The following is a 26,330-nucleotide window of genomic DNA, read 5'->3' as shown; positions in this document are numbered from 1 at the left end:
GAGTTAAAGAGAAGTAGAAATGTGATGGATTTTATACTGTTTAAGAGGGGGTGGAACAAAATAGAAGGTCAGGATAGGTGGGAGCTAAGGATAAATTTGACAAAGATGTCATGGACCACAGAACAAAGGGAGTGTTTATGGTAATGTTAAAGGCTAAAGGGAAGGTGCTGATAGTGGCATAAAGGTAAGATAGCAGAATGTGTTAATAGCAGAACAAGGGCCAGTGCTCTGTGAAAACACAACAAAAACAAGTGACAGATGGCCCTTGTTGGAGGAGGTTGGGAAAAAAGGAGAAAAAATATAAAAATTCTGTAAGGACTCCATCCCATTCTCCCAATTCCTCCACCTCCTTCACATCTGTTCCAATGATACTACCTTCCAAAACAGCACTTCTGAGATGTCTTCCTTTTTCCTGTGGTTGACAGGGCCCTCAGCCATGTCCGACCCATCTCCCACACCTCTGGCCAAAACCCCTTCTCCCCTGGTTCCCCCTCTCAGAACCATGATGGGGCCCCCTTGTCCTCACTCTTCACCCCGCTAGCCTCTGCATTCAAAGGATCTACGTCCCCCCCTCCCCAATTTCTGCCAACTCTAGCATGTTGCCACTACCAAACACTCCGCGCCCCCCCAACCACCACCACCACTGCCTGTCAGTATTCCATAGGGACCGTTCTCTCTGTGACACCCTGGCCCACTCCTCCATCACCCCCAACTACTCACCCCCTTCCCAAGACACCTTTCCATGCAATTGGAGAAGGGGTAGCACCTGCCCCTTTACCTCCTCCCTCCTCTCTGTCCAAGGCCCCAAACATTCCTTTGAGGTGAAGCAATGCTTCACTTGCACCTCCTTCAATTTGGTCTAGTGTATTAGCTGCTCCCAAAGTAGCCTCCTCTAGATTGGGAGAGTAAATGCAGACTGGGTGACCGCTTTGTGGAACACCTTCACTCAGTTCGCAAGCATGATCCAGACCTTCCTGCTGCTTGCGATTTCAACACACCATCTTGCTGTCATAGCCACATGATCATCCTTGGCCTGCTGCAATGTTCCACTGAAGCCCAACGCACACTGGAATAACAGCACCTCATCCTCCTATTAGGCATTTTACAGCCTTCTAGAGTTAATATTGAATTCCAACAACTTTAGACAATGAACTCTGTCCTCCATCTTTATGTCACTATGAGCATCTTCTTTGGTCTTTAACACTCCCTTTGTCCTGTGTCCATGACATCTTTGTCAAATTTCTCCTTGGCTTCTACCTATCCCTGACCACCTATTTTGCTCCACCTCCTCTTAAACAGTATAAAACCCACCACATTTCTACTTCTGTTTAGCTCTAACTAAGAGTCATACGGACTTGAAATGTTAACTCTGTTTCTCTCTCCACAGATGCTGCCAGACCTGCTGACCTTTTCCAGCATTTTCTGTTTTTATTGCTTTTCTTCATGATTTAAATCGTTAGTGAACTGATTACTAACTGCTTAGTCAGCACAACAATGTATGGATTTTGAATCTGATAAGGCACTTAAGAGCTGAAACCTATGTTGAAGCGCAGAGAATATAATTACCAGTTAGCACAACATACTTCAAACATGAGACTAGAACTAAATTTGTATTATCATAGCAATGCTGGAAGTATCTGTTACCGCCAGGGCCGTATTTTGACATGCTGAGGCCCTAATCTATGTCAAGTTTAAAAGGCCCCACAGCATTACCAAAAACAAGTGTTATTCTAACAGAAAGGACAATGAAAATAGAAATATTAAAGTTTCGTATTTACATATACACATAAGTGCAATGAAAAACTAATTATCTAACTAGCCTAATTAATCTAACTAAATAATCATGCAATAAGCCTATTTGCATTATGAAATACTTAGAGATTCTTAATTAGCACATATGGAAACTTTTAATCTACAGCAACACAAGAGCAATTACACAGATCAGCACTTAACTAAATAGAAGCAGTAATACAACCTGCACAAAACTGAAAACATTTTATGTGATTTTTGGACAGCAAAGTCACCGATGATGTCCTCAAATGATGAGCTATGAAGTTTACCATTTTCTATGCACGTAGTGCTTTGCTGCAAAAAAAGCTGTCTGCACTTTATTGTCCACAGTTCATTCTTGATATTTTTCAGCTGTGAAAATGACCCTTCTCCTGAGCAGTTTGTTAAGATTAGACTCAAAAAGAGCCACAATATTGCTTCTACATTAGGGAAAACCAACTGAATTTTACCTTGGATGGTGGCTTGATGCAGGTCCTGGCAGCATAAAGTTCCTTTATCTGAATAATTTTCCTTGATATAAGCTTGGAAGCATTTCATTTCTCTAATGAGGCTAACATCAACATTGTCAAGATAACTTTTGATCAGAAGTTTTATACCTTCACACAGCTGTTTTTCCAAGACACCTAAATAAACCAAAAATGAAAAGTTGTTTGCAACATTTTCATATATGATTGCTCTTATCTTCAAGTTTGTTTCAAGTGTATCCATCATAGGAATAAAGGATTTCACTTGAAATTTGTTTCTTAGAGAAAACGTTTCACCAACATTTGGTGCATCACCATCATTTCTTTCTCATTCTTTTCCTTTTATTCACACATTTGTAGTCTACATCAGGTAGGTTTTCTTTTGAGTTCAATTTTGTCAAAACTTTCTCATGTTTCTTTCAAGAAGTGAGAGAGTAATGTGTAAAGCTCTGCAACTGTACTAAGGGTTATCTGTGGATCCTGCAGGGCTTGGCTGGTTTTGTGGAACTGATCTAACAAGTGATTCCAAAGTTCTAACATGACCACAAACTCTAAATCCTCCACTTTCTCCTGCAGAATGCCAGCTTCTCTCCTTGTATCACCTTTTTTGTTGTCATCAGTATGAAGATGAGTAGAGTATCAATAATTGAACAATAACTCTCAGCTGTGGCTGAAGTAGCCTTTGCATGTGCTTCCCACCTAGTGTCACAGAGATGTTTTGGTACAGTGGAATCAGGACCCAAAAATGATTTGAGTTCTGTCCTGTGTTTTGTAAAGGCAGAGAAAAGTGTGTATATTTGTTGCAAAAAGATTTATTGCATCTAGGCAGCAATCAACTGTAATGTAACCCCAACAAGATTCAGCAAATGTCCAGCACATGGAATATATATAGTGTATTTCTTTTTTCAATAAGTTTTTGCTGCATGCCATTATACCTTCCTGCCATGTTAACTGCATTGTCATATGACTGTCCTCTGCACTTACTAAAGTCAACTTAGCAGTCATTGTCTAATAATCCAGCACCATATTGGCCATATTTTCATTACTATGTTTTTTTAATTCAAGGAAAGTTAGAAAGCGTTCAATGGGAAAACCATTATCAGGTGACACACATCTTACAATAACAGTTGATCAACATGTGAAAGATCTGATGTGGAGCCAACAGACAAACTGAAGTATCCTGCTTTTCTCAAGTCACCCAAAATAGATCCTCTTAGTTTTTCAGCCATAAGCTGGATGAGTCCATCATGTATTGTTTTAGGCAAGTATGAAGGCTTCTCAGATCTGTTGCTTCCCTAAAGTTTTATATGGCTGGCAAGAATTAGATCAAACTTAGCAATGAATTCTATCAAGCCAAGAAAGTTCCCGTTATGTGGCAAGCCAAACTTTTCATTGCCTCCCCTAAAAGCTAGTCCACGTTCTGCTAATGTGCACACAACTGCAATAATACAGTCAAGTACATGCCTCCAGTATTCTTGCTCCTATTTTATCTGTTCCTTCAGATATGAATCCAAGGTTAACCCACGTTGCCTTGTCAGATATGCAAGCAAAGCTTTTCTGTGATCCTCAGAGTTCTCATGATTTTGAATTCCAACAAGGCTTCGCTAGTCATTAAACCCATTACTAGCCAGTGCTGTCGATGATGTTAAGAAGAGTTTGCAAACAAAACAGTAAACACAACCCATTGTTGGAGAATATGCGAGCCACTCTCAATTGTATTTTTTTACCATTAACTTTCGTTGAATCAAATAGACCCTTTGAACAATATCTAATTTGGTTTTTGAATGACCATTTTGATTTCTCAAATGGGGCATTTCAGTGTTGACACTCTGAGAGACCTTTCTGTGTCCAGAATGAAATATCATCCTTAGTCAAGACACCCCAGAGACCAAGATCATTGGACTTTGTGTATCTGTTTCCTTGAGCTGGGATTTCAGGCTCTGTAACATTTTCAGGTGTAGTAGTCACATTCACATCTGTGTCATCCACCTTAGTAGCAGAGGTGGATGCTTGTGGTTGCTGTGGGCCTGGCTGACTGTCTTGAGAATGAAGTCCCTCCTTTTTGACACTGAAGTAACTGTCAGTTTTCGGTAATTGTTTTGTCTACTCTTCAAGCTGCTGCTTTTTTTTCTTCTGACGTCCACTTTCTAAAGTTCTTTTCATTTTTGACAGGTCTGTCTATAATAAAGAGACAATTAAGTCTTAGACAAAGTCTTTGAACTCAATCCTTTATGTTTACAAGTATAGTAGAAATAAAAAATACAATACATATATTTCAATAATATGTATATTTACCTGGTGTCAAGGATAGAAGGGAGATTGTTGTGCAACTTGGACAAAGCGTATCTGATGCTGCGGCGCAAAGTTTTCTGAAGAGAATTGCGTCATGGATTGGACTGCCTCACGTGTGTTTTTCAGACTTTATTAGTTTCTAGAATTTTTTTTAAAAGGAAAATGTTTTAAAGTAAAAAAACTGTTATATTTATTATTGACTCGAAAAAGCCGTATGAGGCACTTTATTTAGTGATTGAAGCGTCTCTATGGATCATGTAATTGTCGGAGGTCAGGAGAAAGGACGGCACCACAGATGTGAATTAGTTATTTTTGCATGGATTTATAAATGCAATATGACAAATATATCTGTGGCCATATAAGTATATTTTGTCATATCAGAACCAAAATGTCCATTTTGGAGAGTTTTTTCCCCTGTCTCTTTTAGTTTTCAACCAATTATGTAAAACTTGAAACTTAATCTTTTTAAAAGTATTTCGAGGCCCTTCGTAATGTGAGACCCTAAGCTGTAGCTTACTTAGCTGTGTGTAAATCCAGCACTGGTTATAGCTGTTTTATTTGGTTCCTGTAAATGTGTCATCAATAATCTTACATGTCCAAAAATAATGATGCAGATGGGTATAATACAAAGAATTGGAATAACTTATTATATTTGTTCTTGTATTTTACAGGTGAGGTCTTGAGAGGTGATCGGATTGTGAATACGCCATATAACTTGCACATGAACAGTGAAAAGAAATGTGAAGTGCTCTGTGACAAGCCAAACAAACCTGTCAGGTTTAAAGTAGCAGAAAGTAAACTGATTGTAGAAAGGATTCGAGAAGAATATTATGTTCATTTGTACGTGTAACTATTTTTGCTGTTGTAACACACACAGTTCATTAGCTTGCTTAAAATGTTTTTGATGCCACACTGCTTCCATAAAGGAACCTTTTCTTGAGTCTATTGTAGACTGTGTATTGGTAGGTCATTACTTTACCATGGGACACCACAGCTGAGCCTGATCCTATATGCCTATACATGAATGGACACACATAGATTCATGTTGTTGACTAACAAGCAGGACCCTGAGTTTAATTTCCCTTCCCTATCATGAAGATGCTGAGTCAACCGATAGCACTTGCAGTTAAGATTAACTAACTCAGCACAATAGGATTTGAACTTGGAGTCTTAAGGCCTGTATGGCTGCATGCACTGTTCAACAACTAATTGATAACAAAATTTTAGATTTCTTTTTAGATTTCAATGAGTAAATACTGGAACTGGCGTAGAGAAATTGATGCTTATTTTGTAGTACAGAGTACATATAGAAGTAGTTTTTACTATCAGGAAGGTGAAAACTGTTCATTGTTGTAAATCTCCACAATGTGAAATCTGGAGTAACATGCATAGTTTCCTGCTTGCTGTTAAAATGGGTTGCAAAGAAAACTGTGCATTGAGCTAAGGCTTGTAGATATGGACAGTTTATGTGACCTTGTTTTGCTTGTTATACTGGCTGTTTTAATTGAATTTCTTCACAGTGTCAACCTGAGCACTCAGATAATTTTGCTGTTTTTCTGCATCCATGTATGAATGCTCATAGGTTAAAGAAAAATATTGAAATAATTTAAGGATAAAATTTATCGTTATCTCAACAGTAACAATTTGTATTTACATAGTGTTTTAAAGTGTCCCAAGGTGCTGCACAGGCATGTTATAAAACTTTATAATGTTTAAAAAAAAAATTGACACCATGTAACAAAATGTGAGGGCAGGTGATAAAAAAATTGTTTTAAAGAGGTTTTAAGGAGAGACTTAAAGGAGGAAAAAGAGGAAAAAAGGTGGAGACATTTAGGGAGGGAATTCCAGAGCTTTAGGACCTTGGCTAAAGGCACAGTTGCCAGTGACGAAGCAATTAAAATTGAGGATGTTCAAGAGGCCAGAATTAGAGCTGAGCTATTTAGGTTTTAGAGGGTTGTGGGGCTGAAGGACACTACAGAGATAGAGAAGTGCGATGCCACTGAGGGATTTGAAAACAAGAATGAGAATTTCAAAGTGAAGGCTTTGCTTAACCGAGAGCCAAGGTAGGTCAGTGAGGGCAGGGGTGATGGTTGAATGGAATTGGGTGCAAGTTAAGACACGAATAGCAGAGTTTTAGTTGACATCAAATTTAGACAAGGAGGGTAGAACATGGGAGGCCAGTCAGGAGTCTATTGGAATTGCCAGTACTTAATTTATCAAGGGAATCCTAATGGTGATCTCTCTTTTTTGCATGGTAATCTGGAGTGGACCAGGAACATAAATAATTCATAATTGACCAGTTGTAGAATTGACAGCAGGGGGTTGAAGCCATTACTAATTCTGTGCCTTTCATTGGAATCTGTTTTCAATTGACCAGGGACTGGAAACAATACTTAAATGATTTAACTCCTAGTTTTCAACCTGGCTTTTCTTTTATAAGAAAACATAAACGCAAACTAAAACAGATAGTGGGAGTTTTCCTGGTGCAATGTGACATTTTTTTCAAATTAAAGATCTTTACCACACGATTCATGCTAGAGAATTCTAAATGGCTGCATTGTACTGTTCATATTGACATTGTGGTGAAGAATAATCGTTTTCCATCTACATCCTTTACTCCCATTAGGATAGCTCAGCGAGAAACTAAAAGAGGTGAGAAATGTTGGTGGCTAAAACTAACTAATTTAAACATGAGAACTGTCACCGATTGACAAATTTGCCCCACAGGAATAGAAATTTTGAGCTTTGCTTTTAAAAAGCTGATTTTTGAGTGAGCAGCCTTTTGGTGTCAACCTTGCTTCATGTTTCTTGGCCATCTGGAGCATAGAGTTACTAATCCTTGATGAGGTACTTACCTCATCTTTTGTGATTCATTTATAGATGCATGCTCTACAAGACCATGTACTGTTCCACTTTTAGGTTCACTTTGCAAGTTAAAAATATACATATATTTTTATAACACCATTTGTGACTTCAGGATGTCCTAAAATGCTTTACAGCCAATGAAGTACTTTTTTGAAGAGTAATCACTGCTGTAATGTGGAAAACTCAGCGGCCAATTTGTGCACAGCAGGATCCCACAATAAGCAATGTGTTTTAGTGATACTGATTGAAAATAAGTATTGGTCAGGCTAGTAGCTACTTTGACAGTAAATCCATAATTGACTGCTACCAAGGTATATAGAATGAATAAGTATTTATTGGCTGATTTATACCTGGTTTTGGACCTTTTTTCTTTATACTTTACAAGACCTATGAAGATAAAAACAACTGAATACAATACTGTCTCTTGTCTTTGATAAATATGAACGAAACTCCCCTGTAGTCTGCTAGTAAATGCTTAATGTAACGTCAGAGCTTAAAACAAAGCATATCTACTTTCTATTAGCTGTACCAGAAATGTGTTTATACCAACTCAGTTCCTAATAGTACCTAGTACCCATTGAAAAATAACCTGGATTTGGGCACAAAGTTGGCAGGCTTATGGAGAGCTATAAGGATAGCTAGTGTGAAAAGTAGGGGGAAAAACACACTTATAGCTGCTGCTCTTCTGAGATTGCAATTTAATGCATTGTCAGGATAGAGTGGAGAGCTTTATATGTGCTGTATTATGCATGATCAAGGAGTACTTGAAGTTGCGGGTTCAGGGTAAATTTATCAACCCCAAGCTCCTAGCAGTGTTTGCGCTTGAATGGAGCAAGAGTTGGACAGACAATGCTACATTGTCACGATCCGCAAAATTCACTGGAATGGTACCAGGAATTAGGTCATAATTAAGAAAACCTTAAGAAATTTTGTCGCTGGGTCAAAATTCTGGAACTCCCTTCCCAACAGCACTGTGGGCTTACCTACATCACATGGACTGCAGCGGTTCAAGAAGGCAGCTCACCACCACCTAAGGGCAACTAGGGATGGACAATAAATGCTGGTCCAGCCAACGAAGCCCACATCCCATGAATGAATAAGAAAAAAAAAATTGAGGCTTTTGAGACTGGAACAAAGAAGGCCTAGGGGATAAATGTAAGAGGTTTTCAAAACTAGGAAAAGCTTTGATTGAGTCAAAGGTTTGGTGACCGGGTGACATAGACTTAAGATTATGATGAGAAGTTCATGGGGAAGTCAGACATTTTTGCAGGGGTAATTAGAACATGGAATACTCTGCCACACACAGCTATTGAGGCTGTAATTTTGCACGATATTTTGAATGTAAAGTTTGATTCATTCTTCTCAATATGTGAATGGCAACTGTATGTTACAGAATTGCAGATAACCTGCCTGTTGCAACACGCTTAGAATTTTACCCAAACCATGAAGACAATGACAAAAAGAAAGAAAAGGAAGTACAGTTTGAGCATGGTTACAGACTTGGATTTATCGACAACAACAAGGTAAAACTAACCAGACATACTTCTAGGGCAAGTAGTTTAACCGCGCTAATAACCTGGTGTATGTACAAAAATGAAATTAGACATTTGGCCCATTAAGTAAGCAATGAACTAAACTGCATGATAATCAGCATGATTTGACCAGCCCTAAGATTTTTCAGCATGTATGATTCTTGATAGGAATCTGACATGAGAAAAAAAGTGCTATATTTCTTAAGCCAACTGCTTGTGAGTTCTGTAATTGATGTCAGTTGAATGGCTTTGTCCCAAGTGTTAAAGCATGACAAATAAACTTAAAGTACTAACATAAAACAGCATGCTTTGTTAAAAGATACTTTATTCTAGAAGTGCCCCTATTCTTGTATAATGGCCTTTTCAGATAATCTTCCATTGCAATTAAATAAAATAAAAATTACTTTAGAAACTTCTAAGTATTTCATTTATGAATCCCTAATAAATTCTGGTAATGAGTGAACAGAATTTTGTGATGATTTATATCTAGAAATTAGTGATTTTTATCATAAATGTTTAAATGCAAATATCAAGTTTCATTCTCCAGCATTTGGAATAAATGTGTTATCAGTTAAAGTAATAATAAGGAATTTTACACAGTGTTTAAATGATCATACAATAGCATCGCTCACCATATTTCCACAACATGGTACGTACAAAGTAGAAATTAATTATGCCTATTGCATCGCAGTAGCAAAATAATGCGTTATTCTGATCTAAATTTTTCCTTTTGAGAGTGGCAAATGTAAGTTTCACGCTCATCAAGTTAATATTTTAGACTTAATCTAGTATAGAAACTGTCACATACAAATTAAACTTTATAATTACCAGTTGTTATACCTGCATTGTGAGCTGCTTTGCAGTTGTCTGTCTTGTGTGTGTATGCATGTGAGCACATATTGTGACTGAGTTAACACAACCTTATTTTTCAGTTCTACCTCCACAACCATCTCTCCTTCATTGTCTATTATCACAAGGAAGAAATAGAGAAAGACCAGGAACCTACATACAGAGTTGTGCGCTTTGAAGTTGTACCACAAAGTGTTAAGTATGAAGGTAATAGTATTATTTCTGGATATGATTTGAGCACAGTTGCATATAGTAATAGACAAACAACCTCAAAGAAGGAGAAATAAATGCAAAACGTGTAAGTGAATAACTAAGCTTGTATTATCAACACTGCTCTGGTTTGTGTTTGTTACACTTGAGTATAGATTCATGTACTAAGCAGGAAACTATGCCTCAAAAAATTCTGAGAATGTTCTAAAGGTAACCTCAACATCACAGCAGTAATATCATTGGCCCTATGTTGTACTTTTTTTTGCAACATGACAGCATATTGAAAGTAGAATGCAGCAAACAATAATATTGAACTTTGGGGGAAAAGCATAGTTCACATTTCTGGTTCTGTGCTTATGTGGATTTACTCTATTATCAATGGTCCATTGTTTTGATTGAAATATGTTTTGCTTTTTGAGCAAAGTTAGCAGGTTAGATCCCTTTAATCATTCCTTACATATTGGTACCTGGGTATTTCCTTGTGCTTTATATCAATTCACGTTTCAGTGATATGAAAAAAGACAAGGTTGGGGACTACGCAAATAATTCTTGGGGACAGATAAAATGTTTGTGAACTATGTTGATGAAATACCATTATTCAATCCGTACAATCGCTCTGCAATCTCCCCTTTTTGTTGAAAATAAAGTCACCATTGTTTCTGTTGTCAGCTCACTTTTCCTTTGAGCCTTAAAATAAGTGTCCCAAAGGCTCAACCTGAGAGAGGCCAGTGGACTATAAAAGGCCAAGAGGATGTTAAGTTTAGATTCAGTGGGAGGTCAGCACTGTTATCAATTGCAGTTGGATAAAAGGCTTTTTTCGAGAATTAATACTTGTGTAAAGTGAGTAAATGGAGCTTGATTCTTGCATTAATTTAGTGAAAATGAGTGTTCAAGCTAACCCTGGCTATGTTTAAAAAATTTTTTTTACTCGTTCATGGGATGTGGGTGTCGCTGGCTAGGCCAGGATTTATTGCCCATCCCTAATTGACCTTGAGAAGGTAATGGTGTAGCTGCCTTCTTGAACCACTGCAGCCCATATGGTGTAGATTCACCCACAATACTAGTAGGAAGGGAGTTCCAGGATTTTGACCCAGAGACAGTGTAGGAACAGAGATATTGTTCCAAGTCAGGGTAGTGGGTGGCTTTGACGGGAACTTTCAGATGTTTGTGTTTCCATGTATCTGCTGCCCTTGGCCTTCTAGATGGTGGAGGTGCTGTCGAAGGAGCTTTGGTGAGTTGCTGCAGTGCATCTTGTGGTTGGATTCATTGCTGCCACTGTAGCAGAGGGAGTGGACGAGTGCAGCCCCAGCAACACTGAAGAAGCTTGGTACCATACAGGACAAAGCAGCCCACGTGCTTGGCACCCCATCCACCACTTTAAACACTCTTATCAGCCTAAGCATGAATCTTATCCAGGACTTGCTGCATATGGACACAGACTGTTATACTATCTGAGTTGTGAATGGTGCTGAACATTGTGCAATTGTCAGTGAACATCCTCACTTCTGACCTTATGATGGAGGGAAGGTAATTGATGAAGCAGCTGAAGATGGTTGGCCCTGAGACACCACCCTGAGGAACTCCTGCAATGATGTCCTGGGGCTGAGATGATTGACCTTCAGTAACCACAACCATCTTCTGTTTTGTTAGGTATGACTCCAACTAGTGGAGAGTTTCCCCCTTATTCCCATTGACTTCAGTTTTACTAGGGTTGCTTGATGCCACACTCGGTCAAATGCTGCCTTGAGGTCAAGGGCAGACACTTTCACTCTCCTCTTGAGTTCAGCTCTCTTGTCCGTGCTTGGACCAAGGCTGTAATGAGGTCAGGAGCTGGGTGACCCTGACGGAACCCAAACTGAGCAAAAGTGAGCAGATTATTGCTAAGCAAGTGCCACTTGATAGCACTGTTGACGACCCCTTCCATCACTTTGCTGATGATCGAGCATTGACTGATGGGATGGTAGTTGACCGGGTTAAATTTAAGAACATAAGAAATAGGAGCAGAAGTAGGCCATTCAGTCCTTTGAGTCCACTCCACCATTTAATGGGATCATGGCTGATGATTTACTTCAACACCATTTTCCTGCGTTATCCCCATATCCCTTGATGTTTTTAATATGTAGAAATCTATCGATCTCAGTCTTGAACATACTCACTGACAGCCTGCACAGCCTGCTGGGCAGAGCATTCCAAAGAATCACCACCCTCTGAAAAAATTCCTCCTCATCTCAGTCCGAAATGACCTGCCCCTTATTCTGAGACGGTGTCCCCTGGTTCTAGACCTGAGCCAGGGAAACATCCTGCATCTACCCTGTCAAGCCCTGTAAGGATTTTGTATGTATGAAGGAGATCACCTCTCATTATTCTAAGCTCCATAGAATAAAGGCCCAGTCTATTTAATCGTTCCTCACAGGGCAATCCCTCCATCCCTGGAATTAATTTAATAAACCTTCATTGCACTACTTCTGTGGCAAGTATATCTTTCTTTCGATAAGGAGAGCAAAACTGCACACACTACTCCAAGTGCGGTCTCACCAAGGCTCTATATAATTGCAGTAAGACATCTTTACTCCTTTACTCAAATCCTCTTGCAGTAAAGGCCAACATACTATATGCCTTCTTAAAATCAAAATTATTGATCCTGCTTTTTGTGGACAGGACATACCTGGGCAATTTTCCACATTGCCAGTTCGATGTCAGTGTTATAACTGTACTGGAACAGTTTGGCTAGGGGGTGTGGCAAGTTCTGGAGCACACATCTTCAGTACTATTGCTGGAATGTTGTCAGGGTCCATAGCCTTTGCAGTATCCAGTGCCTTCAGCTGTTTTTTGGTATCATATGAAGTGAATTGAATTGGCTGAAGACTGGCCTCTGATGCTGGGGACCCCGGGAGGAGGCCAAGATGAATCATCCGCTTGGCGGCATTTCTGGCTGAAGATGGTTATAAATGCTTAAGCCTTCTCTTTTGCCCTGGTGAGCTGGGCTCTCCCATTATTGAGGATGCAGACATTTGTAGAGCATCCCTCTCCTGTTAGTTGTTTAATTGTCCACCATCATTCACAACTGGATGTGGCAGGACTGCAGAGCTTAGATCTGATTTGCTGATTTGGGATCATTTAGCTGTGCTTATCACATGCTGCTCGGCATACAAGCAAGCAGAGCTGCTTTGTAATTATGCTAGGTTGACACCTCATTTTTAGATAGCCTGGTGCTTCTCCTTGCATACCATTCTGCACTCTTCATTAAAGCAAGGTTGATCTCCTAACTTGACGGTAAGGGTAGGGTGGGGGATATGCCAGACCATGAGGTTATTGAATGTAGTTGTGCTGCTGCTGATGGTCCATGTTGCCTCACAGATGCCCGGTTTTGAGTTGCTAGATCTGTTTGAGATCTATCCCATTCAGCACAGTGGTAATGCCACACAACACAATGTAGGGTATCCTCAGTATGAAGATGGGATTTCATCTCCACAAGGACCGAGTGGTAGCCATTCTTACAAATACAGTCATGGACAAATGCATCTGAGAGAGGTAGACTGGCCAGGACAAGGTCAAATAGGTTTTTCCCATTTGTTGATTCCCTCACCATCAACCGCAGACCCTTTCCAGCAGCTTTGTCCATTTGGACTCGGCCACCTCGGTCAGTAGTCATGTACCAAGCCACTTTTGGTGATAGACATTGATTTCCTCACCCAGAGCACATTCTGTGCCCTTGCCATCCTCTGTGCTTCTTCCAATTGGTATTCAACATAGTGAAGTTCTGATTCATTAGCTGAGGGGGGCAGGATCCTGTAGTTGGTAATCAACAGGAGGTTTCCTTGTCTATGGTCGCAACAAAGGTTTAAGTTTCTTTTTTATGAGGGCATTCCTTTTCCAAATCAGAATGTATTTAACTATTTGAGCTTTGAGCAATAAGGAACTAATCAAACAAGGTTTTCTCAAGTCAAAGAAAGAGCAAATTTATTACTCACTAAACCTGAGAAGAAAAGTAAAAGAAAGTAAAAGAATATACGGTTAAGTGTCCTTTGATTGTCCTTGAGACATAACTTTTAAACGCTGCAGCTCATTTGGCTTAGATGGTTCTTGGATGCGATCAGATGTAGAAGATGTTACAATTATGATGAAATCTCAGCTCGCTGGTAGGTTTCTGGTAGAGTTGGCCTCTCAAACCAGTCGATTCACTTATTCCAAAAGAGAGAGAGAGAGATAGAGAGAGCGGCCTTCAGCCTGCTTCCTCTGTTGAAGAATTTCTTGGCACTGCCTGTGTCACTTGCAATCTCTCTCTAGTGGCTGGGCAGCCCTTGAAATACTTCACCCATTTTGTATTTCCAAGAGATTTTCGGTGTCTGTGGCATCCATTGTTTCAACATCCAGTACTTTGCATTTTTAATGTCTCTCCTTTAGACAGTTATAAGTTTCGATGGGTGTCTGGATATTAAGAAATGTCCTTCTCTTCACACACCTCTGAGGGTGATTTATTTGATTCTCACCTTCACCTTGGCCTTGAATTTTTAAGTAGTTTGCTGTCTCAGTTCAAAATGCAACGTTTCCAGTCAGTTGAAAGTTACCAATCGTATTTCAAAAATAAAGAGGCATAGCCTCATGACAGTGTATAGACACTTGTCTCCTTGGTGCCCAGGAGCATCATGGAACAGGTGAGTAAACTTCTGGAAGAGTTTGAAAACAGCTAGAGGTTGAAGCTCATGTTGGAACAGTGACATAGATGTTTGTTTGAAGTTTTACAGAAGAAAATTAATGAATTAAGATACTAAATTGAAAAAGACCTTGGGGTGGCAATGCCTGAATACTTCTAATTTAGATGGATACTTCAGTGCAGTAATGAGCAAGTATGGCATTGTTGGAGGTGCTGTCCTTTGGATGAAATGTTAAAACAAGACCCCAGCTGCTACTTCAGGTGGATGTTAAAGATCCATTGCATTATTTCAGGACTAGGAAATTTGTGCCCTGGCCAATATCATGGCCCTTATCATGGTCAGCAAAAAAGAGTTTAATTGTTGTTGTGGAATCTTACAATGGGTAATAGTAGCTTCTGTATTTATATATTTAGGAAAAATTCCTGCTGCAGCTTCCGTTTTTATTTGTTCCATCAGATTATATTTGTTTGTACAGTGCCCAGTTTGACTAAGAGCTATCTTCCTTTTCTCATTCCCAACATAATAAATTTTAGGTCAGGTAATAGTGTTGGAAAGGTGAACTCTCTCCTTTTTTGCAAAAGAACAAGCAGACATTTTTAATAACAAGATTATTCTGAGGGACAAGTTAAAGTAGAAAAAATGGGCACAGTATTTTACTTGTTCATTTAATTTGAGTAAGTGATAAATTAAAGGTGACTTATTAAGTTATTCTGCTAACAAAATCAGTCCAGTTAGCATTTCCTGCACTAAATAAATATGTCTCATTACATGAGTAAAATTCCAAAAGTTGTTTGGGCCCAGTAAATATTGGGCTGTTGTAAAACTATATTTATTGAATTGTTACAATTAACTTTTTGTCCCAGATCTAAAAGCTGATGAGCAAGGAAATTGCATTCTGCCTGAGGCTGCAGGCTCCCTTCCCCAGGAGATTGATCCCAACAAAGAAAATGATGTGCTTTTTACTTACTCTGTCCGTTGGGAGGTAAGTGCCATGTTAAAAGTCCATGTCTCTGAATAGAGCCCTACATGAGTCAAGTTCAGAGCCATCTGTGTTTGCTATGATCATTTAAACTTAAAATTGCCAAAAGTGCAATATTTGTGGAATGAAAATATGTATCATTGTGCATTTGAAGCACATGAACCACAAAGCTATGAACAAATAGTCCATCATTTTCTTTGTATTGTGCACTAGAAAATAACATCTGCTTTTGTTTGTGCATATGAACACCCAGTATGTCAAGATGACCTGAAGGTTTAAATTTGAGTTTTGTACTGTTACTCTGGCCTCAGGTTATTGTAAAACTTTGATCAGACTGTGTAATTAAACTTTACTAGAATATGAAACTATGCCGTATCAAGTTAATATCAAATCATTTATGGAGAATATGTATAATGTAAAATGTTGTGTGGAACTGTCTGTGCTTTGTATTTCTAGGGAAGTGTTATTAAATGGGCATCACGGTGGGACACCTACTTAACCATGAGTGATGTACAGATTCATTGGTTCTCAATTGTGAATTCGGTGGTTGTAGTTTTCTTTCTCTCTGGTGAGTTGATTATTGTTACACTTTTTTCTATAGAATCATTTCATGATTGTTTGAGATTATCAAAGAATTTGATGGGGTAAATTGTAGTGACAATGTGTCCACTTGAGTAGGAGGCCAAAACTAGGGTATGTAAACATAAGATAGTCATTAATGAATTCAGTAGAGAACTCAGGAGAACTGTCATTACCTAGAGATTGGTTAGAATGTGGACCTCACTACAAGGAAATTGAAGTGACTAGCATAGATGCATTTCAAGTGAATCTAGACAAACACCAGGGAGAAAAGAGTAAGATTAGATGAAGAGGAGTGGGAGATGGCTCATGTTGGAGTAAATGGCCTGTTCCTGTGCTGCATATTCTGTGTAATTATATATAATATGAACAGGCTGACTATATAGCAGTTAAGACACTTCCTCCTTTGTTACATATCATTTCTTAACTATGTAAAAGCAAAGGCTAAGGCTCACAACTTCTGATCTCCGGGGTGGGTAGAATCGTACCCGGGAGGTATCTCAGAAGATGCGCTGTCCACCCCTTGGAATACCCCATGCCAAGGACTGCGTGGGAATTGCCCGGTAAGTTCAAACTTTCAATGGGCAATTACCCAGCACTGGGGACCATCCGATACACTGATTTAAATGGGAGACTTCAGATGGTTCCGACTGTCTTAACAGAATAGTTATCCAGGAAAGATTAGAAGATTTAGAACTGCTTCTAACTCCTGGGTAACTAAATAACTGACACCCTACAGGCAGCCTTCTGACTACACCCCCCACTGGACCCCCGACTCCTCTCCCGATTATCCCCCCCACACCCCAACTGACCTCACCAACCCTTTACTACTCTCCAATTGACCCCCCCCCCCCCCAAACTGGTCATCCGCCCCCGACCCATCTAACCTGCCCCGACTGACCATCCGGCCCTACCCTCTCCCAACTGACCAGTTGACCCATCCTACCCACCAACATGCACGCCCCCCCCACCCCTCCCCAGCCGCTATCCTACACACTTACCTTCTCACTGGCCTCTCAGTGGCTGGGATCTTTAAACTTACATGCTTTATGGCAGCTAATGCCACAAAAGGGGGTGGCTTCCTTTTCCTGTCTCTGCTACACTAGATTAAAGGCCTCGGAACTTGCTGCATTGTACTATTCTGTGAAGGCCCAAGTCAGAAATTTGAGTGCAAAATGTGCAGCTGCACTCCAATGTAAGTAAAAAAGAGTGGAGTGTCAGTCTAACTGTGATCGCCACTCCTTGAAAGTTCTTGCCACCTGCTTTTCCCAGTGTGACTCCATTTTAAGCCCCGAGACTTTGGGTGACCCCAGAATGAAGATCGGTGGGGGAGTGTTTTGGGGACGGGGGAGGGCGCGTGGGGAGAGACACAGGCTTCATTGGTTGAGTGGGATGGGTGGTGGGGGAAGCAGGAGTTGAGTGTTAGAGAGGTTGATGAAAAGGCTACAAAATAAAATTGAACACCTACCTATTCACAGGGGTTTTTTTTGCAGTAGCAGCAGCAGCAGCAATCAGGCCTCAAAGCAGTCCATTAGACCACGCCCATGAATAGAAAAATAATGAGAATTTAAAAAGGGCCTCGCAGCTGTTATCATTCAGTGCTAGCTTCACAAGCCACTGTTTGGGAAGCCCTGTTTTAGGGAAACCAAATACCTAATATGCATAAAAATATAATATATCAGATAGGTATGTCACACATGTCTCACCCATGGGGAAAATGCTCAGATTACCTGTGTAATTTTAGTGTATTCTGTTTTCAGCTGGTAGGTCTGTTCTTTTTGCAGTTATCTTTGGAAAATCATAGTACCAGTGCTGGCAGGCCTCCATGATTGTCAACTGACGTGAAGTAGCTTGCTGGCAGGCTCAGATATCAGCAGCGCTCAGGCCAGTTGAGGTCAACAACAATGACTTACATCAGGCAGTCAAGAAGAAACAGGCAGGTAGTGCAGGAGTTCACTGAGTGCATCTCACTCTCCAGCCAGTATTCAGTTCTGAATGCTGATGAGAGCAATGGTTCACCTGGAGAATGTAGCCAGAGCCAAGTCCATGGCACCATGCTTGGCTCAGCTGTACGGGGGTACAAAAGATGACTAAAAGAGCAATAGTGATAGGAGATTCAATAGTTAGGGGAACAGATGTTTCTGTAGCCACTGATGTGAATCCAGGATGGTAAGTTGCTTGCCTGGTACCAGGGTCAATGATGTCACCGGCTGCAGAATATACTGAGCAGGGAGAGTAAACAGCCAGCAGTTATGGTCCACATTGGTACCAGTGACCTAAGTAAGAAAAGGGATGTGGTTCTTCTGTCAGAATTTAGGGAGCAAGGTAGGAAATTAGCAAGCAGGATATCAAATGTAGTAATCCGTATTGCTCCTGGTACTACACGCAAGTGAGTATAGAAATAGGAGGATAAAGCACATGAAGCATGACTGGATAGATGGTGTAGGAGGGAGGGCTTTAGATTCCTGGGACATTGGGACCAGATTTGGGGAAGATGGGAACCGTACAGGCTAGACGGGTTGCACCTAAATAGAGGCTGAACCAATTTCATTGCAGGTTGATTTGCTAGTGCTATTGGGGAGAGTTTAAACTAATTGACATTGTTATGGAAACCAGAAGTTAATATAAATAGGAATACTAAGGAGCACAAAATACTGGGAAAGATGGATAGCACTATAGTAGGAAATGGTAAGTTTTTAGGTGTGTTCAGAATAAGGTGGAAAGTACTAAAGTCTAAATTAGGGTTACTGTGCATGTAAGTGAAAGCATGGAGCATGGTAAATAAGATTGGTGAGTTGTAACTCTTTCGAGCACAAACCCGTTTCCATCTGTTTCAGATGAAGTTACATTGTTTCATAGTTTTCCATTGTGAGATTTGAACTCTTGACCTTGGGGTTACAAACCCAGTACTATAACCACTTGTAGGTGCAGGCAGTCATTTGGAAGTATGGGCTTGAATTTTCAGATTGGTGGGCCCGGTCTCGGCCGGGAAACGGACTGCCAACCCTGATCAGCCCCCGACCGCGACTTCATATTGGCTGGCCAATTAACGGCCAGTCAGCATGAAACACGCACTGAAATGCTCAGTGCTGCCGAGGTGGGAGCAACAAGAGGGCGGGCGATGACGTCAAAGAGGGCGTAGGCCACCGCTGGCAGAACGCTCCCTAGTGACAGAGAGCTGCCTCGGGGAGCTGAAGATCTGAAAGAACAAAAATAAAGGTTTCAAAAGCTGAAAAAAAGAGTCCGTGCATCATAATCAGTCACCTGAAAATTTAGCTTATGAAAATGCTGTTCACAGAAATCTATTTATTTTATTCCTTCACGGGAATCTCATCCCGACCGTGGATAAGGTTGTTGAAAAATGCAAAGGCCACCTGGCCGATTTGCCTCTCCACCACCCATGTCATTCGGCTCTTGAAATTGAACGTGAGAATGGGTGACGTAAAGAAGCCAGCAGTTTCCAAGGAAGGGGCTAAGAGAGCTCGGAAGAAGGCACCAACTAAGAGTGGCGAGAAGAGTCAGGAAAGAGAGTTACTCCATCTACATCTACAAAGTGACGAAGCAGGTTCACCCGGACACCGGTATCTCCTTCAAGGCCATGAGCATCATGAACATGTTCATCAACAACATTTTCAAGTGCATTGCAGGCGAGGCTTCTCGCTTGGCCCATTACAACAAGCGCAGCACCATCAGCTCCCGGGAGATCCAGACCGCCGTGCACCAGCTGATACCCGGGGAATTGGCCAAACATGCCGTGTTGGAGGGGTCAAAGGCGGTGACCAAGTACACGAGCTCCAAGTAAAACTCCAAACTCTAGTGAAACCATGAGGTTGGACGGGCTACGTAAAATGACAGACAAATATGGCGTTAACGGGCTTAATTGCCCTCTTAATTTTTTTTTTTGATTTCAAATGTTTTATTTGCATATCAAAAAACAATTTTGGCAAGTGCACTTCTGACTTTTGCATGTGCCCACCGACTGAAATATTGCGCGAGCATGGGATGACATCAGGACACTTGCCTGACATGATCGCGCATGATTTTGTGTCCAATTGGGCCGGGCATGCACCCACCTGATCAGCATAAAATTCTGCCTGTGGTGATGTGGCTATAATGGAGACCTGGCTCAAAGAAGGGTGGGACTGGCTATTAAATATTCCTGGATACAAGTTGTTCAGGAAAGATAGGAAAGAGGGAGCGATGGCAGCATTGATTAAGGAGAACATTACAGTGCTGGAGAGAGAGAATTTCCCAGGGGAGTCTAAGACAGAATTTATTTGCCTAGAGCTAAGGAACAAAAAAGGTGTAACTACATTGCTTGATGTAGTCTATAGGCCACTAGCTAATAAGAAAGATGTAGGGAGAAAAAAATTGCAAGGAAGTTACACAGAGATGCAAGAATTATACAGTTATGGTAGGGGTCTTTAATTATCTGAATATTGACTGGGATAGTAGTAGTGTAAAGAGTAGAGAAGGGCAAGAGTTCTGAGTGTGTGTTCAGGAGAATTTTCTACAGCAATATGTTTCCAGTCCAATGAGAGAGGCACTGCTAAACCTGGCCCCAGTGAAGTAACACTAAAATAAAAGCAAAAAACTGCAGATGCTGGAAATCCAAAACAAAAATAAAGATACCTGGAAAAACTCAGCAGGTCTGGCAGCATCTGCGGAGAGGAACACAGTTAAAGTTTCGAGTCCGTATGACTCTTCAACAGAACTAAGTAAAAATAGCAATTTCTAAATATTGCTATTTTTACTTAGTTCTGTTGAAGAGTCATACGGACTCGAAACATTAACTGTGTTCCTCTCCGCAGATGCTGCCAGACCTGCTGAGTTTTTCCAGGTATTTTTATTTTTGTCCAGTGAAGTAACAATGCCTGGAATCCTTGTCATCAACATGAAAAACTAATTATTCATCAACATGAGATTAATTATTTTGTGATGTATTCCCTTCATCCTGCTCAGAATTACATTTATTGGGATATTATTTAAAGGAATGTACCAGAGCACAAGTCTTACAATTAATCAGGTGTAATTTTCACATATTCTTGAGGGAAAACATTTTTCCACCTCTGGCTGGTACCTTGAGATGATGGCTGTGTTAAAATTAGAGCCCTTGCCCCAACAGGTCTGAAAATGTCGACATTATTTTCCTTTCGTTTTTGAAAACCTCATTTTTAAACTTTATTTTCTTTCTCTCTCAGGAATTCTCAGCATGATAATCATTCGAACTCTCAGGAAGGACATTGCGAACTATAACAGAGAAGATGACATTGTATGTATTCTTGACCAGTGGATTTTAGTGACTTGGAAATAAGGAGGGTATTTAAATAAGCTGCTGGCAATTTGAGGGAAATTCCTATCTTCCTGGGCATTTGTACTTTTGGGGCAATGGAGAAAGGGAAATCAACTAATTTATTCATCTATATAAAGGTTTGCCACCTGGTATGCTGCATCCGTGGAGCAATAAAGTATCTAAGGTTCAAAGCATTCAAATTGGTTTACTTAACAGTCAATTATAAAACACAACTAAGTACTTCACTCCTCTGCTACAATTGTTGCAAGCGATTTCAGCATCCATGTTTTCCTCAAACTCTTCCCCCTGCCAACTGAAAGTCAATATTATAACAACTGTATTATGGTATATTAACAGATCCTAAGGGATCTTGACAGGTGGATGTGGAAAGGTTTTCCTCTTGTGAGAGAATCTAGAACTAGGAGTCACCCATTTAATAAAGAGCCGCCCATTTAAGACAGAGACAAGAAAATTTTTTTTTTTTCAGAGGGCCATGAGTCTTTGGAACTCCCTTCCTCAAATGGTGGCAGAAGCAGTCTTTGAATATTTTTAAGGCAGAGCCAGATAGACTCTTGATATGCAAGGGGGTGAAAGATCATAGGGGGTAGGTGGTAATGTGAAGTTGAGGTTAAATTAGATCAGCCATTATCTTATTGAATGGCAGAGCAGGCTCGAGGAGCTGAGTGGCCTACTTCTGCTCCTAATTCATATGTAGCAAAAAACAAAACCAAGCAATTAATTCACTCAACCCGTTTTCTATGCACTAAAATAGTTTTCTGCCTTGCTCTTTTTCTCTTCTTAAGTCCTCTTTATTTATTTGGATCTTCAGTCTTGATATATTTTTAGATCACCTTCCAAGTGTAACTGGCATATCAATGGCTTCACAAGCCCTGTATGTCCTACTGTACTTGGAGCATGTGCTCTTTTTCTCTTCTTAAGTCCTCATTATTTATTTGGATCTTCAGTCTTGATATATTTTTAGATAACCTTCCAAGTGTAACCAGCATATCAATGGCTTCACAAGCCCTGTATGTCCTACTGCACTTGGAGCATGCGCTGTTTACCACTTATGTCTTGATCTGGTTTAGTGTTGCCTCTATATTTTCTTTGTTGTGCATCTGTTTATCACACTGCCTGCTATATTCCAGGCTGCTATGTACCTGCGCACTTAGAGGGAACATAGATAGGGTCCACTGTAATCTACCCTCCTGAATGGGAAAAGTCCCTTCTTTGACAGCTTTATGTTCTGTGATTTGTTTATGCTGTGATTTCTTCAGAAGATAATAGGAATGATGAGGTTAATTTATTTTTTTTTCCCCTGGAGAACCATTTTAGAACAGATCGTTAATGATGGTGACCAACAATAAAAAAAATTAACAGTCTGGCTAATTGAATATTGTCCTAAACTTTTTAAGGTTTACTCGCCATCTAAACTAAATTATTGGGAGACAACTACAAGAAGTTTATGGAATAAAACAGCAATAGTAACTATTGTGCCACAAAAAATTGCCCTTTCAACTCTCAAACTATTCACGAGCAATGCCTCAGGAGATCAGCTTGCTTTATTTGTGCAAAATTAAATCAAATCTACTAAAATAATGAATGGTTTGATTTTTTGGGGGGGGAATTAGCTGTTATTAAAGTTCAGGGAAGGCCCTTTACATGGTGCAACATTAGATTGTCTAATCAAAGCAGCAAATGCTGGAAATACTCAGCAGTAAGGTTAACTGAAATGTTAACTCTCTCCTCAGATGTTGCCTGACCTGCTGAATATTTCCAGCATTTTCTGGTTTTATTTTAAAATTGTAGCATCTTAGGTACTTTGCTCTTATATTAGATCACTAAATCCTATATGTAATTTCTTTTGACCCCATGAGTTCCTTTGTGTCTCACGGTGTGTCTGTTTTCAAGTTTTCACTTATTTTCAATCATTCAGTCTGTTTCATCTTGTCACATCCTCCATCTAAGCTGTAAAGAGAAATTCAAGGATCTGGATTTAATAGGTTCACACATTCATAATTCACTTTTAGGGCCTGGGTTTGAACCTAGCTGAGGTACGTGGATTGAAGGTTTCCTTTTTGCTATAATATTCCTTGACATGAAATATGTTTTGGCAGGGTACCCTTAATTTATAAAAAATTTCCAGTTTTACTGAGAAACCAGAGGAAGGCTGCTATGTGGAAAACGAGTGGCACGTGCGGCACATTCTTATGATCCTAAAGTTGGAATTAAAGTAGATCTGAATGAAGAGATAGTTACTGTACATATTGGCACAATGTACTTGGTCTGCTGCAAATTGCTTTTGCTTGATACAAAAGTGGAAGTGATCTATTCTTAGCACTGCTCCGTTGAGTAGAAAAATTATCAGCAAAGTAGAGAAGAAAGTACAAAGACAGACATTACGTGGAATTCACATGGGAAACCAGGTAAATGACATAACCTTTCCCAAAATGCAGGAGAAAATTTAAATAGAAATTAATAAATGCTGTTAGAGCTGACTCTCTTAATTAGGAAACAGAGCAACTAGTTGTTTGCCTGCTTTCTTGTTGGACTTGTGTGAAGTACTGGTGAAAGTGTGAAGGGTGTGAAAATAATGTACAAAATGACATTTTTAATTGAAGGTTAATTGTTTTGCATTTTTAAATTTGATGCTTGCAGGAGGACACAATGGAAGAATCTGGCTGGAAACTGGTCCATGGTGATGTGTTCAGGCCACCTCAGTATCCTATGATTCTCAGCTCTCTCTTAGGTTCTGGGATCCAATTGTTCTGCATGATCCTAATTGTAATCAGTGAGTGTTTGCCAGCATATTTTTTCCTTCAAAATATGATAGCTGGAATTTTTCAGAGCTTTTTTATAATGTTGCATATGATTTCATTTTCAGTCGTTGCCATGTTAGGAATGCTGTCACCATCCAGCAGAGGAGCACTGATGACAACCGCTTGTTTTCTCTTCATGTTCATGGGGTATGTCAATTGAAAAAAAATTATTTTTTGTTATGCTGAATTCAAGGACTGGAGTATTTTCCTCCTCATTCACTCTCCTGATACAAAATTAAGAGATTATCATACAGAAAGGGGAGCAACTATTGGATCAGCTTCTGGCATCACATAAGCACCAGACAATTGTGTTCATTCTTCTCTTCTTCCCTCTTGCAGCCTGTAGGCTTGTGTGTATTGTCATGCTTTGTTCCAAAAGTAGACCCAAGTTTTCTTTTCTCCCACCTTTAACAGTTCTATTGTCAACACAGTAAGGGAACACTATTGACAGTAGCTTTCAGGTCCTGAACATGTTCTCTGATTTTCTTGTTGATAATTGACTGGTTCAGGTTTGTGACCTGATTAAAGTTGGTTCATCTTCAATTTTAATTGTTAAATGTGCTACTGGCTTGAAAACTCAATTTGCCATGGACCCTTGTCGTTGCCGATACCCATAAGGCGAGCTTGCACTTTCTTCAGATAATTCAGTTTCTGAAATTGCAAGACTTGTGCTGAGCTTAGTAATGGTGTATGTCCTGAGAAAATTCATTGTGAAGAAGTCTTTCAAATGCTTGTGAATCTTGTGCAGGGACCTGGAGTTGCAACTTATTAAAGAAGCACAGTTCAAGATCAGGCACGAAGGCAAAAACCTGTAGAACTGCACTAGTTGAGTCATATTTCACATTGTTTGAATAACTTAGTTTAATTTTTTTGAGGTCACTATCAAGGGCAGACAGGGGAGTGTCTATGAATGTTGTCCACGTGGACTTCTACAAGACATTTAATAAGGCTTTGCACAAGAGATTATTGTTAAAAATTAGACTGCATTGAATTGCTTAGGCCATGGGTTAACAATTAGTTGTGAGACGGAGTGAGGATACACTCTGATTAGCAGAATGTTGGTTATACCTAGGGTTTTGTATGGAGCCTCAAATTTTCAACATAAGTATGAATCACTTGGATGAAGGAATAGAGAGTATTGCGTTTGGATATACTGGTTAAGTTGAGTAGAACAGTGCGTTGTGGAGAAGGGTGCAGCAAGTTCCAAAGGGACATAGACAAATTCAGTGAATGGACAAAACTACCAGATGGAACTCACTGTGAAAAAATAATTTAATCCACTTTGAATCCAAGAAAGATGAATCAGAATATTTTTTTATTGCCAAGGGACTAGAAACTATGGAGAAGTAAAGGGATTTGGCTATCCAAAGCTGGTGCTCAGGTACAAAAACCAATCTAAAAGGCTAAAGGAGCATTGGCCTTGGAGAGGAAGTTATCTTTTAGTTGTACAGAGCCTTAGTTAGAACTCATGGAGGATTGTGTTCAGTACTGGGGACTACATAAAAGAGGAATATAATTCCTTCCTGGATGGTGGTCAGTGTAGATGTATCAAAATTGTAGGTGGGCTTAAGGAGTTAAACTAAGGAGATGGGTTGTGTAAACTTGGTTTGTATTTCCTGGAGTTCAGAAAGTTGAGTAATCTAACTGAAGTGCTTAAAATTATATTTGAAAAAGTGGGTAGGGAAACTTCCTTTGTTAGGGAGTTCAGAATAATGAGGAGAAAAAACCTTAAAGGTAAAGCTAGGCTGTTCAGGAGTAAAATCAGAAAACACTTTTTCCCCACACAATTGAAATGTGGAATTTTCTCCCTAAAAAATTGTGGATGCTGGATTAATTGAAATTGTCAAACCTGAGATTGATAAATTCTTGTCAGGTAAGAGTACTATGATATGGATCAAGGGTAGTTAAATGGAGTTGATTTTCAAATCAGCAATGATGTGATTTAATGGCAGACTAGACTCGAAGCCGAATGGCCTACCTTTATTTCCAAGACCCTAGCAAT

General features: G+C 39.8%; 1 protein-coding gene across 1 annotated transcript in view; it reads left to right on the top strand.

Annotated features, from left to right (window-relative positions):
• The window catches only part of tm9sf4 (transmembrane 9 superfamily protein member 4), a 73,761-nt gene that overhangs the window by 28,992 nt on the left and 18,439 nt on the right, over nucleotides 1–26,330 (top strand). Inside the window, exons 4-11 of the mRNA XM_041204311.1 lie at nucleotides 5,219–5,387; nucleotides 8,806–8,935; nucleotides 9,877–10,000; nucleotides 15,522–15,640; nucleotides 16,094–16,205; nucleotides 21,418–21,488; nucleotides 24,168–24,300; nucleotides 24,394–24,475. Of these exons, the coding sequence (XP_041060245.1) occupies nucleotides 5,219–5,387; nucleotides 8,806–8,935; nucleotides 9,877–10,000; nucleotides 15,522–15,640; nucleotides 16,094–16,205; nucleotides 21,418–21,488; nucleotides 24,168–24,300; nucleotides 24,394–24,475 (940 nt within the window). The remainder of the gene's footprint in view (nucleotides 1–5,218; nucleotides 5,388–8,805; nucleotides 8,936–9,876; nucleotides 10,001–15,521; nucleotides 15,641–16,093; nucleotides 16,206–21,417; nucleotides 21,489–24,167; nucleotides 24,301–24,393; nucleotides 24,476–26,330) is intronic.

This window comes from Carcharodon carcharias, chromosome 14 (genome assembly GCF_017639515.1).
Source record: "Carcharodon carcharias isolate sCarCar2 chromosome 14, sCarCar2.pri, whole genome shotgun sequence".
Classification (NCBI taxonomy): domain Eukaryota; kingdom Metazoa; phylum Chordata; class Chondrichthyes; order Lamniformes; family Lamnidae; genus Carcharodon; species Carcharodon carcharias.
This window is presented reverse-complemented; position numbering and strand designations above follow the sequence as displayed.